Genomic DNA, 16,622 nt, shown 5'->3' on the forward strand with positions numbered 1-16,622 from the left:
CACGGATTTTGGCGGTGGTTTAAAAAAATATATATATTTTTGAATGATTGCTTTCTCTTGTCCGAGGCAGCCAAGATGTCACAGGTGACGTCTATTACTTTAACTTTGTATCGGGCCAGTCAACATGGGACCATCCGTGCGATGAACAATACCGAAACTTGGTTACTTTGGAGCGCGAGAAACTGCATGCTCTGGGTGGAAGCAAAAAGAAAGAAAAGAAAAAGAAGAAGGAAAAAAAAGAGAAGAAAGAAAAGGAACCACTTAAATCTACCACAGTGAGTTTTAATTCTTAAATCCAAATTGAATTATCTCAGGATCCTATGCTTCCTTTTCCCTCTCCCTGCCTGTTTTCATGCCACTTTTCCTCTCTCTCCGCCTGAAAGGCATTGATTCCTTTCTGCAGTACAGTTTCACAGGTGCTGGGTGCCATCTTGTCCGAGTGGCCATTATCCACATGTGAGCTTTGAGAATGAGCATCAGCAAGTTATTTGCCAGATCCTGCGTTCACCTGTCATTCACACTTGCGCACTTCCAGCAGATTCATTGAAGAGTATTTTTGGATTGGGATCCCTGCCAACTTGCCCCGCTCCCTCCTTTCTCCCCCTTAACTCAAGGGCACCTAGGCCAGTTGTAATGCCTCACCGACTGAGTTTTAAAAAGATTTGTTCATGGGACGTGGGCGTGGCTGGCATTTATTGCCAACCCTAATTGCCCTCGAGAAGGTGGTGGTGAGCCGCCGCCTTGAACCGCTGCAGTCCTGTGTGGTGAAGGCCTTTCTAGTGGTTTGGTACAACTGAATGGCTTGCAAGGCCATTTCAGAGGGCAGTTGAATCAACCACATTGCTGTGGGTCTCGAGTCAGATATAGGCCAGAAATGGGTGAGGATGGCAGCCTTCCTTCCCGAAAGGACATTCGTCAACCAGATGGGTTTTTATGACAATCCGGTAGTTTCATGGTCACCACTACGAGCTTTTTATTCCAGATTGATTTATTAACTGAATTTAAATTCCCCAGCTGCCGTAGTGGGATTTGAACTCATGTCTCTGGATCATGAGTCCAGGCCTCTGGATTACTAGCCCAGTGACATAACCATTATGCTACTGTACCCGTAACTTAGCATGGACCGTGATCGATCTTGTGGCGGGTAAATGCCAACATGCATGGACTGGTTGGGCAGAATGGCCTATTTCTGTGTCGTAACTTCCATGTGTTTCTACAGTATATAAATCTGGTTGCTATGGCTCAGCTACTTGCTGTATAAACGGACTGAGCTATCACACCACGTTCTTTCTCTTTAAGGCTCTTTTGATGCACCAAAGGCGCATTGAATTGAAATCTCATTTGTAGCTATGCAAATTAAGTATTTGGTATCAAAGTAATTTAATACAGACACAAAAATCCTCTTCAGTCTTCAATGCAATCGTTTCTTTGGTGACCTGAACTGCCACTTTTTCCTCAATTAATATTCACAACGCATATTTAATTAGTATTAATAGTGAATGAAACATTCATTTCCACAAGATATGTATGTCATTCACGTGTAAAGTGCCATCCCTATTTTATAGTTTTTTTTCAGTGAAAAAAACCCCCCTACAAATTATGGCACAGAAGATGCAAATATTGCTGTCTCAGTTGGGCTACACGTGCCAATTATGTACTATAGAAAAAGGTCTAAGTGATCGTGTGGGGGAGGGGGAGTTCTCTGTTGCATCTGACCTGTAAGTTAGTATAAATGTTAAAAATCATTATATATGGTTTTTAAATTTTATTTACTATAGTGCTGAATTGTAAGTGTTTGACAATATGATCTTTTTAAAAAAAAAAAAAAATTGAGTGTGATTTTGCATTCAGACGGGAAAGCTGCAGTCACGGAGCAGAGGGGGCTGGAGATAGGACTACAACACTGTAGCCCTGATTCTCTCTCGCATGCTTCCTGCAGTCACGGAGCAGAGGGGGCTGGAGATAGGACTACAACACTGTAGCTCTGATTCTCTCTCACATGCTTCCTGCAGTCACGGAGCAGAGGGGGCTGGAGATAGGACTACAACACTGTAGCCCTGATTCTCTCTCGCATGCTTCCTGCAGTCACGGAGCAGAGGGGGCTGGAGATAGGACTACAACACTGTAGCCCTGATTCTCTCTCGCATGCTTCCTGCAGTCACGGAGCAGAGGAGGCTGGAGATAGGACTACAACACTGTAGCCCTGATTCTCTCTCGCATGCTTCCTGCAGTCACGGAGCAGAGGGGGCTGGAGATAGGACTACAACACTGTAGCCCTGATTCTCTCTCGCATGCTTCCTGCAGTCACGGAGCAGAGGAGGCTGGAGATAGGACTACAACACTGTAGCCCTGATTCTCTCTCGCATGCTTCCTGCAGTCACGGAGCAGAGGAGGCTGGAGATAGGACTACAACACTGTAGCCCTGATTCTCTCTCACATGCTTCCTGCAGTCACGGAGCAGAGGGGGCTGGAGATAGGACTACAACACTGTAGCCCTGATTCTCTCTCGCATGCTTCCTGCAGTCACGGAGCAGAGGAGGCTGGAGATAGGACTACAACACTGTAGCCCTGATTCTCTCTCACATGCTTCCTGCAGTCACGGAGCAGAGGGGGCTGGAGATAGGACTACAACACTGTAGCCCTGATTCTCTCTCGCATGCTTCCTGCAGGTGCGGTGCTCTCCTCCAGCACAGGATTGCAGAATCACCTCTGCAATTTTCAACCTGGTCAAGAACGTGAGATTTCAAAAATGGAATGTCTCCATGTCATTTATAGATCGAATGTTGATACTATGAACTCATCTCTCTAAGCTATAAGCCATCATTCAGATTGGACATTTGCAGATCTTAATGCTCGGGCTTATCTATCTAATTGTAATGACCCAGTAGTAAAGTGAAAAATAATCTTACAGCAGCACTGGGCTACCATTAGCAACATTGAACATGGCATGGGTAATCTTTTAAATTCATTTTATTTTACTGTATCCTTGTATTTTTTTACTGTGCTTCAATCACATGCTTTTTAAATACAAGATATGTGGAAAAAGTATGGGGTAGTAAGAATAACCAATCTAAAATGCAACCTTAAATGTGCCCAGCCACCCTCCACTCTACTCTCCATTATAAGCTGTTCGGTTATTTTCAAATGATTTTCATTTTCTTTTGGGATTGCAGACACAAGCATGGCTATCAATGAAAAGGTTTGTTCAGAGTCCAACACCAGCATGGGCTGAGCACCAACTGGGAGAACGGGCAAAAGGGAAATAGCCTCTCCACAACAGAGACAGATGTATTAGCCATTTTTTTTCTGGTTTCCTAATCATAAACTGAGAAGTAACTTGGAAGTTGTAGCATAATTCACAGTTAGGAGACCAAATATTTAAAATATCTCCTGGCTGAATTTCACATTGTCTTCAAGTTTCTTTTTTATCCTTTGTTTAGGGAAGCCAATTAGAACCGGAAATACTTCCTTCTCCATCTTATTGTAACCTAGCTTGCTCTTCTCATGATCCTCTTCATCAGTTTACAAGTCTTGAGTGTTTGCATGATACTCAGATTAGGACTGAGGACACAGACCAGAAAGAGGCCAGTGGCTTGCAACCATCTTTGAAGCCAAGGCTAGTCAATAAGTCTGTAACAGTCAATTTTCCAAGTAATCTGCAACCTCTTAAAAGAGAAAACGTTAGTCGAAAAATATTTGCAGACGTCGAGAAAATTCTAGGAAGAACACTTTCTTTTGATCAAAGCCTTCTAGCTGGTCGCAGTGAGCTGGAAAGGCCAGAAGACGCCAGGGTGGCTCCTGAGGCAGGTAGATGCTGGAGTTTCTCTGACTCCAATTTGGATAGAATGAGTTTAGGACACTTAATAAGTAAAGAACCAGCTAACATACCAAAGAAGGCAATAAAATGTAAAACTGCAGAAACACTACTATCTGACAACAAAAGAATTTCATTTGCGCTTGAGGAGCAGGTAATTGTATTCAGTGACACAGAAAATAAGAAAAGTCCAGTTGAAAATCTGCAGAAAGGTAATTCAATTCAGAATAAACAGCCAATTGATGAGATACCACAAAGTAATGTAGAAGAAAACCAGGTTAATGAAAACTTGCCAGAGGAGTGTATTGAAGGGGTTGTTGTGTTGCCAATTTGTGACACAGAAAATTCATTTTGCAGTAGTGATGGTAAAATGATTACGCCACAGATCAAACCCTTAAAGGAATCAACTTTCAATACTGAGGAGGAGCAAATAGCAACAAGGGTGCAAACTGATCAGTCCGAATTTAATATGGTGATGAGTGAGCCCTGGATGCTGAACGCCACACCTATGGAAAACGGACAAAGCACAGAACTATTAGCAACAGTAAATGTCACACTTAAACCAGTTGGCCACTTACGCAAAGTCTTAACAGTAGGAAAGCTTTTTGATAAAGAAGACAACATAATAAGAACAGTGAGTGAAGTTGAAATCCCTGAAGCAAATGTGAATGAATTAGTTAACAAAGCATTAGTTACTGAAAAATTTGATATAAACTCTCTCTTTAGCCAGATTACTGCGTCACATTGTCTGAATGATGATGTGTCACAGAAAGATGGACACTGTGATATTCTGGAACAGAATGAAGATTTTAAATCCGAGAAAAAAGTCACAGTCGACACTCTAGCTTGTGATGTTTATAACCCCTACACTGATCAGAGCTTAAACCATTCAGAAAAAGAAACTGACTCCTTGTCCTCTTCAAATTCATCACTGAAACAAAGTCTTGGCACTGCTTACAACAGCTGGCTTCAGAGTCCAGCCAGCAAGAAGTGTGAGGAAGAGTCTTACTCAGAGGACCAGAGGTTTTACCAGGAAATTCTCAAAAAAGTAAACGCCAACAGAGAAATTAAACGAGACTTTTCTGAAAATGTAGAGCAAATTACAAAAGGAGGACAAACTCCTGATCTACGTAGAAACCAAAATGAAGGTATTGATCATGGGTTTCATTTGGACGTTTACAATTATGAGCTTCATCCCATTCTTTTAACTACCTCACATTGTGAGGAGGAAATCATTAGAATCGATCATGGAGTAGCAGGATCTATAGATGGGCTGCATGAAGCAGTTGAATGTTCAGGGTGTGGAGAAGCAGCCTTTTTGAACTCTCAGTTTTACCTTCAGTCTGGGCAGGCTGCTGGAGCAGCAATGCTAACTGCATTGGCAGGTCCAGAAGAAGATTCTGATAGGAATTTTGATCAAGAGGCATGCAGTAGCACTAATTGGAATCTTAAAACTGAGGAGCATCAGAGAGAGAGTATTGGCGAGGCAGAAGAAACTGTAAGTAAGATGGTTGCTGCCAATACATAGTCTAAAATTGTTGATTTGTAAAATAAGGCTTCCCTAGACTTTGGGAAATAGAGAAACATACAGAAAGGTGCAAGTTGTACACCACTTACTGCAATTGGATATTGTGAAACAAGCATATTTTCAAAAATGACCAGCAGCAACTTGAACAGATTGGCCTAGAAATTCAGTCGCGTTTGCGCCCACTTATTGGCTAAAGAGTGGTTTGTGCCGGAAGTTTGTTGGTGCCCGAAATTCAGTTGGTCCCTAAAATCGGCGTTAGCCGGTAGCGCTGCGCCGGCACCGACGACGTCATCGGTGTGCGCAGCGCCCCGGTTCCAACGCGATTCCGTGCCGAAGGCCAAATTCAGTTGCGACCGCCTCGCCCGTAGCGGCCGCAAACAGCGTTTGAAAAACGGGGCCTTGCAGCTCCGAGAGGCCGGCGCATAAAGGTGGAGGGGCGGCCGGCCGCTTTCCCGGCGGCCGCCTGGCCGCACCTCCCTCCCCGGACTCCTGCACTACCCCCCCCCCCCCGCGGCATTGGTGTCTGACTCCCGCGAGCCCGGCACTTCTCCGTGGTGCCGGGCTCATTTGCCGGGGGAATCCAGCGGCGATCTCACGGCTGCAGGCAGCTCCTCCTTAAGAGAAGGAGGAGGCCTGCAGTACCCCAGCCTGCCGCACCGCATCGGGTGGCGCAGCGGCAGCTGGACGCCTGAAACTGACTTTCATCGCCCCAAGCGAGGCGGCCAAACCCTGCAATAGCGCCCGCCTCCGTCTTGGGGCGCTGCAACTGAATTTCAGGCGGGCGCTACGGGAATCCGGGCGAGCGCTAAATTTCGGGCGCTAACGACCTGGCGCGGCGATAGCGAATTTCTAGGCCATTATGTTTAAAGATCTTCATCAATGTGCCAGTAGGAATTTTAATTCATGCCACTGACAACTTCAGCCCGCTTGTTATGTTACTTACATGGATGTCAATCAGCCATGACTGCCTCGCCAGTCATAGCTGTGTCAGATTCAAGGCAAGACAATGCCACTTTCTTGGCAGCTTACCATGATCAAATAGGCTGTGCAAACCTTTTAAAAGATGGGTACCATTCTTGTGTTTATTTGTTTATTTCTAGTTTGTTCTGAAACCTGTGACCAATGAGCACGTTCTTCATTGAATGGTTGGTATCACCTAATCATTTCTTCCTGACTTACATAATCTTCACTCTTTGACCTGGCTGATGTTTGTACCTCCATTTTTCATTTTTTTTTTAAAACCCTACCCCATTCAATACCCACAATTAACAGTAAAAAATCTGGGATTAAACCGAATAGGATTGCCATGTTAAATTTAAACTAAACCCAGTAAGTTGACTAAGGATCAGTGTAATAAAGATTACTCAATATTAGTGCCTTTTAAGCATTCTGAGTTACCCTAGACTTTGAGTGCCAGTAATCTGTAAATCTGGTGCTCAGCGATATCTCATTTGGCTGCTTGAGCCTCCCAAGTATTGTGAAGGCCAGACTATTAAACCTTCCTTGTCCATTAGCACAGTAATTCTCTCCGCCAGGAGTAAGCCCAGAATGCATGTTCTAGGTGTTGCTTTGACAACTTCCCAAAAACTCAGGGCTGCAAGGCCACCGCAGCAAAGTGAGCAGTTTGGATTTTAAACGTAGCTGCTGTCAGACATTGATGATTTCATTTTGCTGAATACATTTCTGTATACCAAAACAAAACTCCTTTTGTAATTAAAAAAAGATCATTATAAACAATAGGAAATGGAGCTTTGAAGGTTGCAGTGTGCCGGCTTATAATAATGCCAATACGTTTGTGTCCATGGCGCAGTACTGCAAATAATCACATGGCTTGTATTTCTTGGTTTTTCTATCTAATTACATTTTAAAATATGCAGTGAACACTTGGAACCTAAACTCTACATTTGTAACTTTTGGACTCGAGGGATATGGGGATCGGGCAGGGAAGTGGAGTTGAGGTTGTAGATCAGCCATGATCTATTGAATGGCGGAGCAGGCTCGAGGAGCCGAATGGCCGACTCCGGCTCCCAATTCTTGTGTAACTGCTAAACAGTTACCCTGGCATTTCCATTTTGCCTTTTACAAAGTTTCTGATACTTTTTAAAGAATATTGAGCCCTTCAAGTTTAGTGATGCTAGTGCCGAGGCGTGAAACCCTTTCTACTTCAGGAACCCACCTGCAGCACTAAATGCTCCCAAGTTAGGTCTAACTCCCGTTACTCTGCTCCAGCAATGCGCCTCAGCCCCATCCCGAGCACCAGTGCAACATTTCCATTTCCATCTTCCTCACCAATCAACTGCTTCTCTGAGTGAGGGTGAAAATTAAGTGCCAATTAGTGTTGAATCAGAGATAGCTTTGTGTTCGGGCACCTGTCTAGATCACGATGACCCATTAGTACTTTTCAACTTTAAAAACCAATTGTCATTTTATGGATTGCTGAAATAAGTCAGTTTTGAAGGAATTTGTCTGATGCTCAGAATAGTAAAGGATAACTAAAGAAAGATTAGGGCCTACTCGAGACCATCAAAGTAATCTGTGTGTGGAAGCGGAGGACGTGGGTATGGTCCTTAATGAATACAATGGTCTGTATTTTCCGAAGCCTACGGGTGTGTATGAACTGTGTACACACCCGTAGGGACATCGGAAATGCCGGTTTCAGGCATGCGAAACGCACGCGCTGAAAACCGGCATTTCCGATCTGTCAAGACGGATGCCTGCCCTGGAGAAGTCTTACGCCTGCTTTTACCAGCATAAGAGTTTATAATTTAAAAATACTTTTAAAAAAGGTACGTTTATTTTGAGCCCCGTAAAAAACTTCAATTTTTTTAAATTTTTGTTTAAAATATTTAATTTAATGTAATTTTAACTCATTTTAAAAACATGATGGTTTAAAAAAAAATTATTTAATGTTTTGATGTGTTTTTGGGGTGATCTCCATTCATACTTTGGACAGGTCTATCTGTCAAAAGTATGAAGGGGGATCCCCTTCTCCCATTGGCTCGCCTGTGCCCCTGGGATACCTGGGCCCTGCGCAATTCGACTGTGGAGAGGCCCAGGATCGGAAGTGTCCGGACTTTGGGGGCCCTCGGGTAATTGCGTAGATTTTTTCCCGCTAGGAGGCATCTGCACGCAGGAAGCCTCCTATCGGAAATTACGGGCCTTTGTGTCTGTGCTCACAAAAGAGAGAGACGATGCAGACATTGCAATCCGGGAGGAGGAGTGTGAAATATTAGATGAAATAAACATAGTGAGAGAGGAAGTATTAAAGGGTTTAGCATCTTTGAAAGTGGATAAATCCCCAGGCCCGGATGAAATGTACCCCAGGCTGTTAAGAGAAGCAAGAGAGGAAATAGCAGAGGCTCTAACCATCATTTTCCAAGCCTCTCTGGTTACAGGTGTGGTGCCGGAGGACTGCTAACATAGTATCATTGTTTAAAAAGGAGGAAGGGCTAGACCGAGTAATTACAGGCCAGTCAGCCTAACCTCGGTGGTGGGAAAAATATTGGAAAGAATTCTGAGGGACAGGATAAATCTTCATTTAGAAAGACACGGATTAATCAAGGACAGTCAGCATGGATTTGTTAAGGGAAGGTGGTGTCTAACTAGATTGAATTTTTTGAGGAGGTAACAAGGAGTGTCGATGAGGGTTGTGTGTTTGATATAGGGTATATGGCAAGGCTTTTGATAAGGCCCCACAAGGCAGACTGGTCACGAAAGTAAAAGCCCACGAGATCCAGGGCAAAGTGTCAAGTTGGATCCAAAATTGGCTCAGAAGTAGGAAGCAAAGGGTTATGGTCGATGGGTGTTTTTGTGACTGGAAGGCTGTTTCCAGTGGGGTTCCGCAGGGCTCATTACTAGGTCCCTTGCTTTTTGTGATGTATATTAAGAACTTTGCAGACGATACAAAAATTGGCCCTGTGGTGGGTAATGAAGAAGAAAGCTGCAGATTGCAGGAAGATATCAATGGGTTGGTCAGGTGGGCAGAACAGTGGCAAATGGAATTCAATCCGGACAAGTGCGAGGTAACGCATTTGGGGAGGGCTAACCAGGCAAGGGAATACACAATAAATGGTAGGACACTGAGAAGTGCAGAGGGACCTTGGAGTGCATGTCCACCGTTCCCTGAAGGTAGCAGGACAGGTAGATAAGGTGGTTAAGAAGGCATATGGGATACTTGCCTTTATTAGCCGAGGCAACGAATATAGGAACAGGAAGGTTATGCTTGAACTGTATAAAACACTAGTTAGGCCGAGCTAGAGTACTGCGTGCAGTTCTGGTCACCACATTACAGGAAAGATGTGATTGCGCTAGAGAGGGTGCAGAGGAGATTTACGAGGATGTTGCCTGGGCTGGGGAATTTTAGCTATTAGGAAAGATTGGATAGGCTGGGGTTGTTTTCTTTGGAACAGAGGAGGCTGAGGGGAGACCTAAAGAAAGAAAGACTTGCATTTATATAGCGCCTTTCACGACCACTGGACGTCTCAAAGTGCTTTACAGCCAATGAAGTACTTTTGAAGTGGAGTCACTGGTGTAATGTGGGAAACACGGCAGCCAATTTGCGCACAGCAAGGTCCTACAAACAGCAATGTGATAATGACCAGCTAATCTGTTTTTGTTATGTTGGTTGAGGGATAAAGTTCGAAATAATGCCATGGGATCTTTTACGTCCACCTGAGAGAGCAGATGGGGCCTCGATTTAACATCTCAGCCAAAAGATGGCACCTCCAACAGTGCAGCAGTCCCTCAGTACTGCATACTGCACTGGAGTGTCAGCCTAGATTTGTGTTCAAGTTCCTGGAGTGGGACTTGAACCCACAACCTTCTGACTCAGAGGCAAGTGTGCTACCCACTGAGCCACAGCTGACTAATTCAGGTGTATAAAATTATGAGGGGCCTCGATAGAGTGGATAGGAAGGAACTGTTTCCCTTGGCAGAGGGCCAACATCCAGGGGGCATAGATTTAAAGTAATTTGTAGGAGGTTTAGAGGGGATTTGAGGGGAAACATTTTCACCCAGAGGGTGGTGGGGGTCTGAAACTCACTGCCTGAAAGGGTGGTAGAGGCAGAAACCCTCATCGCTTTAAAAAGAACTTGGACGTGCACTTGAGGTGCCGTGGTCTACAAGGCTACGGACCAAGAGCTGGCAGGTGGGATTAGGCTGGATAGCTCCTTGTCGGCCAGCGTGGACACGATGGGCCGAATGGCCTCCTTCCGCGCTGTAACTTTCTATGATTCTATTCTTTGAATAAGGCATCGATTTGTCCTTCTATCCCTTTCCTTTGCTTCCATTTCACTCCACGGTTTGAAGAATGAGACTGCTATGGTGGATATATAAGTGGAGCAGGAATGAAAGAAAACCAAATGCATTGAGTTTGATGAAAGCGGCCAGTAAACCAGAATTTTCCTTTCCATTTCTGGGAATCTCTCTCTTTCAAGGTTCCTTTTCCTTTCATGTATTTTTCCTCCTCTTAGCCTGCAGGCCATTCATGCAAGGTAGTGTGAGGAATTGATGTGCAACACCTGATTGATGCATGTCATTCTCCACTTTCTCATTCACTTGGCTTTGTTGCTTTGTTCTGCACGGTGCTGCTTCCTGACTTAATGAAGACTAGGAGCCTGCTGACTGGGGAAGCTTGCGTCTGATTGACAGCAGAGGCAGTGATTTTAAGCGCTGCATTACTCTAATGTTTGAAAATAGGATTCCATTTCTGTTCCGTTCTTCGGAATCTCAGCGGGTCAGGCAGCACCTGCAGAGGGAAAAGACAAGTAAACATTTTGGCCTAGAAATTCACTATGGCCCCGCCAGCTGGCTAGCGCCCAAAAGTTAGCGCTGGGCGGGAAGCCTATAGCGATCGTCAGATATTCATTGTTAGCGCCCCAATTCGGAACCGGGCGCTATACCAGGGTGTGCCCGCCTCCGCTTGGGGCGCTGACACTGAATATCAGCGCTCTTGGCGCCGCTGCGCCAGCCGCTGCGGAGCGGCAGGCTGCGGTACTGCAGGCCTCCTCCTTCTCTTAAGGGGGAGCTGCCTGCAACGGGGAGATCGCCGCTGGATAGTGCCGGCAAATGAGCCCGGCACCACGGAGAAGTGCCGGGCTCGCGGAAAGCAGCCGGCAATGCCGCGGGGGGGTGGGTGGAGGAGGCCGGGGAAGGAGGTGCGGGCAGGCGGCCGCCGAAAAAGCGGCCGGCCGCACCTTCCGCTTTAAAGCGCCCCACTAAGGCAGCAGGACGGCCCCGTTTTCTGGTCACTGTTTGCGGCCGCAACTAAATATGGGGATCGGGCCGGTTTCGGGGCGGAACCGGGGCACTGCGCACACCGATGACGTCATCGGTGCCGGCGCAGCGCTAACGGCTACCGCCGCCAATACCGCTGCGCTGAATATCTGCGCAAACTCATTTCTGGCGCAAAATCACTCTTTCGGCGTTAACTGGGCGCAAAGCTGGCAGCGCCTTAATGAATTTCTAGGCCTTTGGGTGTAGACCCATTGTTCACATCCGAAAAGTTAATTCATCGCTTCTCTCCACAGATCCTGCCTGACCTGCTAAGTAGCTCCAGCATTTTCTGTTCTTGTTTCAAATTTCCAGCATCTGCAGTATTCTGCCTTTGCTTTGTTCTGTCCCAGGATGTTATGCTTTGTAAAGAAAGCAAGGACAAACTTACATTTATACAGCACCTATCATGACCTCAGGATGTCCCAAAGCAATTCACCGCCACTGAAGTAAATGCGATCTCTTGCAGTCAATGGTTAAATGTGCCAGTGGCACCTTGTGGCAAAGCTTCAGTAGCACAACAACTTTTCTTTAACTTCAGGGGGAGGCTGTTCAATGTTACCCCTTTCGGCACGGAGAGGCCATCAGCGCAGTAAATCAGGCAACAACTTCTGACATCCGCACATGTGCAGTTAAACGCGGGAATCGGGAAGTTGCTGTCCGAGTTGCCCTGCTCTTCCAGAAGCTTCGTTCTGACAGTATCTCGCTGAGAGATTCTGCATTCAAACACATGAAGGGCGTGAAATTGCGGTACTTACCCACTAAACACACCTGAAAAAGTTAGGGTTTGTCCATTCAAGTGTAACTGAATTTTTAACAGTGTGGTATGTCTTAGTTTCTGCCAAACAACCTCTCTGGCACTGAAAATTTACTTTTGAAATTGTGGTGTCTCATTCTTTCAGATTTTAATTATTGTTGGAGATTTTTTTTAAAGTTTTTTTTAAAACTTTTTCTTTGTCTCTTTTATATCTCAATCCCATCTTTCTTTTCCTCTCTTAATTTCGCTTTCTGTACATGATTTGACATTGAATTAAATATTCTAAGTTACACTTCCTGGTTTAGACTGCGCGTTTCAGTAAGGATTCTTCAATCTGGTTGAGGAGACTCACCATTGTTTGCCTTGTTCACACAGGCCCATAATCCTTATAGAGGGCGCCACGCTGTTTCAACTCTCTAATTACTGCAAATCGCAGTGCAAAAGCCCGCAGAGTCTGTGGACAAGTGCAAGTGTAATGATCAGCGAGCGCCATTCGTTCGACGCTCCAAGAAGTTTGCAATTTGCTCCTTTGTCAAAAATGTAACTCTTGACCCTGCGCAAACCTTTAATTATAATACAAAAGCATATTGGTTCTCTCGAAAAAAGGGAAAAACTCCATTCGAAAGAGAAATTACATTCACAGGTTACAAAATGAGTTAAAGGGTCAAAGTTAATGCAGTCACATGTAGACGGGGATACTGATGATCCTATTCATTGGCTTAATTGTTTGTAATCAGGGGGGAGTGGTTCCTTACTGTTCTATTCATATGATAATGCAATCAGAGGCCGGTTCGATATATCATTCATAGTAGTATTGGCACCTAACCTAAGAGTGGAAATGTGGAAACGTATAATCTCTACTACCCATTTTCAGTTTTCAGAATCAAGAGGTTTGGAGGAGACATTACCACTGCCTCCCCCCGGCCCATAGAGTCATAGAGTCATAGAGTAATACAGCACGGATAGAGGCCCTTCGGCCCATCGTGTCCGCGCCGGCCATCAAGCCCTGTCTAATCTAATCCCATATTCTAGCATTTGGCCCGTAGCCTTGTATGCTATGGCATTTCAAGTGCTCATCCAAATGCTTCTTAAATGTTGTGAGGGTTTCTGCCTCCACAACCCTTTCAGGCAGTGAGTTCCAGACTCCAACCACCCTCTGGGTGAAAAAGTTCTTTCTCAAATCCCCCCTAAACCTCCCGCCCTTTACCTTGAATCTATGCCCCCTAGTTATTGACCCCTCTACTAAGGGAAAAAGCTCCTCAGCATCCATCCTATCTATGCCCCTCATAATTTTGTACACCTCAATCATGTCCCCCCTCAGCCTCCTCTGCTCCAAGGAAAACAAACCCAATCTGCCCAGTCTCTCTTCATAGCTGAAGCGCTCCAGCCCTGGTAACATCCTGGTGAACCTCCTCTGCACCCTCTCTAACGCGATCACATCCTTCCTGTAGTGTGGCGACCAGAACTGCACACAGTATTCCAGCTGTGGCCTAACCAGTGTTTTATACAGCTCCATCATAACCTCCTTGCTCTTATATTCAATGCCTCGGCTAATGAAGGCAAGTATCCCATATGCCTTTTTTACCACCTTATCCACCTGTTCCGCCGCCTTCAGGGATCTGTGTACTTGCACACCCAGATCCCTCTGACCCTCCGTCTTGCCTAGGGTCTTTCCATTCATTGTGTATTCCCTTGCCTTGTTAGTCCCCCCAAAGTGCATCACCTCGCACTTTTCCGGGTTAAATTCCATTTGCCACTGTTCCGCCCACCTGACCAACCCATCTATATCGTCCTGCAGACTGAGGCTACCCTCCTCGCTATTTACCACCCTACCAATTTTTGTATCATCCGCGAACTTACTGATCATACCTTTTACATTCATATCCAAGTCATTAATGTAGACCACAAACAGCAAGGGACCCAGCACCGATCCCTGTGGTACCCCACTGGCCACAGGCTTCCAGTCACAAAAACAACCTTCGACCATCACCCTCTGCCTTCTGCCACTAAGCCAGTTTTGTATCCAATGTGCCAAGGCACCCTGGATTCCATGGGCTCTTATCTTCTTGACCAGTCTCCTGTGCGGGACTTTATCGAAGGCCTTACTGAAATCCATGTATACCACATCCACTGCGTTACCCTCATCCACACACCTAGTCACCCCCTCAAAAAATTCAATCAAATTAGTCAGACATGATCTTCCCTTGACAAAGCCATGTTGACTATCCCTGATTAATCCTTGCCTCTCCAAGTGGAGACAAATTTTGTCCCTCAGAATTTTTTCCAATAATTTTCCTACCACTGATGTTAAGCTCACTGGCCTGTAGTTCCCCGGTTTTTCCCTACTTCCCTTCTTGAATAATGGTACTACATTAGCGGTTCTCCAGTCCTCTGGCACATCCCCTGTGGCCAGAGAGGTCCTGAATATATGTGTTAGAGCCCCCGCAATCTCTTCCTTTGCCTCACACAGCAGCCTGGGATACATTTCATCCGGGCCTGGGGATTTATCCATTTTTAGGCCAGCTAAAACCGCCAATACCTCCTCCCTCTCGATGTTAATATGTTCGAGCATATCACAGTCCCCCCGCCCTATTTCTATATCTACATCGCCCTTCTCCATAGTGAAAACAGATGCAAAAAATTCATTTAGAACCCCACCTACATCTTCCGGCTCCACACACAGATTGCCACTTTTGTCCCTCTAACATAGCCGTCTTCCATCCCCAAATAATATTCCATTCCCCTCACTCGCAAATGAAGGCCAAATGCCCAGCTAGTGTATATAAGAATGTTCCAGCTCAGTGCAAGCAATCATACTATAGCTACAGGAAATCGGAGACAAAAACCAAGTGCTGGAAACACACAGCAGGTCAGTCAGCTTCTTTGGAATGAACAGATGAATGAACGTTTCAAATGCAGACCCTTTGCCTGAACTACTCCAGCTAGGTGTTGTGTTGTGTTCTGTTAAGTCGCAGCCAATTCAAAGTCTCAGCACAGTTGCGGAATTTCAAAATGGTTAGTATTCCAAACGGCCACCAGCTTGAACGAAATTAACATGTAAATGTGATGTGAGTTTAGAATACTGAAAGGGGTATTGTAGTGGAATAGGCTCTTGGTGAAATACTAATAATTTTAACCATGCAAAAGCAGATAACTTCATAATCCTCCCGTAAGTGTTGCTGGAGCAAATGCCTTTGTGATGAGGGAATGTCATTCTTGTCGGATTCTTATTATCTCCCTTGCAGACTTGCCATGATTTCTTAATTAAGGTGGGGCTCACTCCAATTACAATTAGAGAGATATGTAAATAGTTGTAAATTTCCTGTTCTGCTCCTGTGTTCCTGGTTTAATTTATTAGCAACACTTCGCTGTAGTTCTAATGCTGAAGAGGGATGGGGGGTGGGGTGGTGGTGAAGGGAAAAGGGATGTGAGCTGGAAAACTGACTTAAAGCAGCGTCTTCATATTCCAGTACCTACTATATTAGAGCATTCATTAGAACCACTACATTTTGGTTATCTCCCTCAAACATATTTGCACATCTCCAACCATACCTGGACTTCATACAGCTTAATGTACTTGTATTTGGCCCGTCCCTTGTGAGGATGAGCAGGTGACCTGTCTCCTGGTCTGTGCCAACAGAAATAGGGAAATATGGCAAAACACCTGGAATGGCTCTCCAGTCTTCTCTTGTTTTCTTCCTCTTTCCCCACGATCATTGCTCACATGGGAGCTTTGACAATGAATGTTGGCAGACTGTTCAATCACACGGGCGGTAGGGAACAGCATTACAGCTGAGCCCAATCTCGGCTATAATAAAAATAGGAATTGACTTGGTTTTATATGATTTTAGATTGGGTAAATTCAAATTCAAATTGCATCAACCAGCTGTGTCTCTTCAATGTCTTATGAAATATTTCCTTTGTTCTGTGACATTCGTACATAGCTGGCCAGTACAACAACAACTTGTATTTATACAGTGCCTGTTTAGCGTAGGACAATATCCCAAGGTGCTTCACAGAAGCATTATCTGACAAAATTGACAAAGGCCAAAGGAGGAGATATTGGGAGAGGGGCTTCAGTCATCCCAATGTTTAATTGGAGGAAATTGCAGCTCATCCAGGACTGGATATCGGACAAGCAGGCTGAGAACACAGAAGCAGTGGAGGGGTTGAGAGAGGGGTGGTGGTGAGGTAGAGGTGGGTGTCATCAGGGTATGTGTGGAGCCTGGACACAATTTCTTCGGATGATGTCG

The 16,622-nt window shown here is 45.2% G+C and overlaps 1 protein-coding gene across 12 annotated transcripts in view; it reads left to right on the top strand.

The window, feature by feature from the left end:
* Window positions 1-16,622, top strand: part of cep164 (centrosomal protein 164) — a 167,186-nt gene that overhangs the window by 41,609 nt on the left and 108,955 nt on the right. For all 12 annotated transcript variants that reach the window (XM_085967825.1, XM_085967831.1, XM_085967834.1 and 9 more), the window contains one exon: window positions 71-275. In XM_085967825.1, the coding sequence (XP_085823951.1) occupies window positions 71-275 (205 nt within the window). The remainder of the gene's footprint in view (window positions 1-70; window positions 276-16,622) is intronic.

This window comes from Somniosus microcephalus, chromosome 26 (assembly GCF_052327205.1).
Source record: "Somniosus microcephalus isolate GS21.2 chromosome 26, FLI_Smic_1.0, whole genome shotgun sequence".
In the NCBI taxonomy this organism is placed as follows: Eukaryota; Metazoa; Chordata; class Chondrichthyes; order Squaliformes; family Somniosidae; genus Somniosus; species Somniosus microcephalus.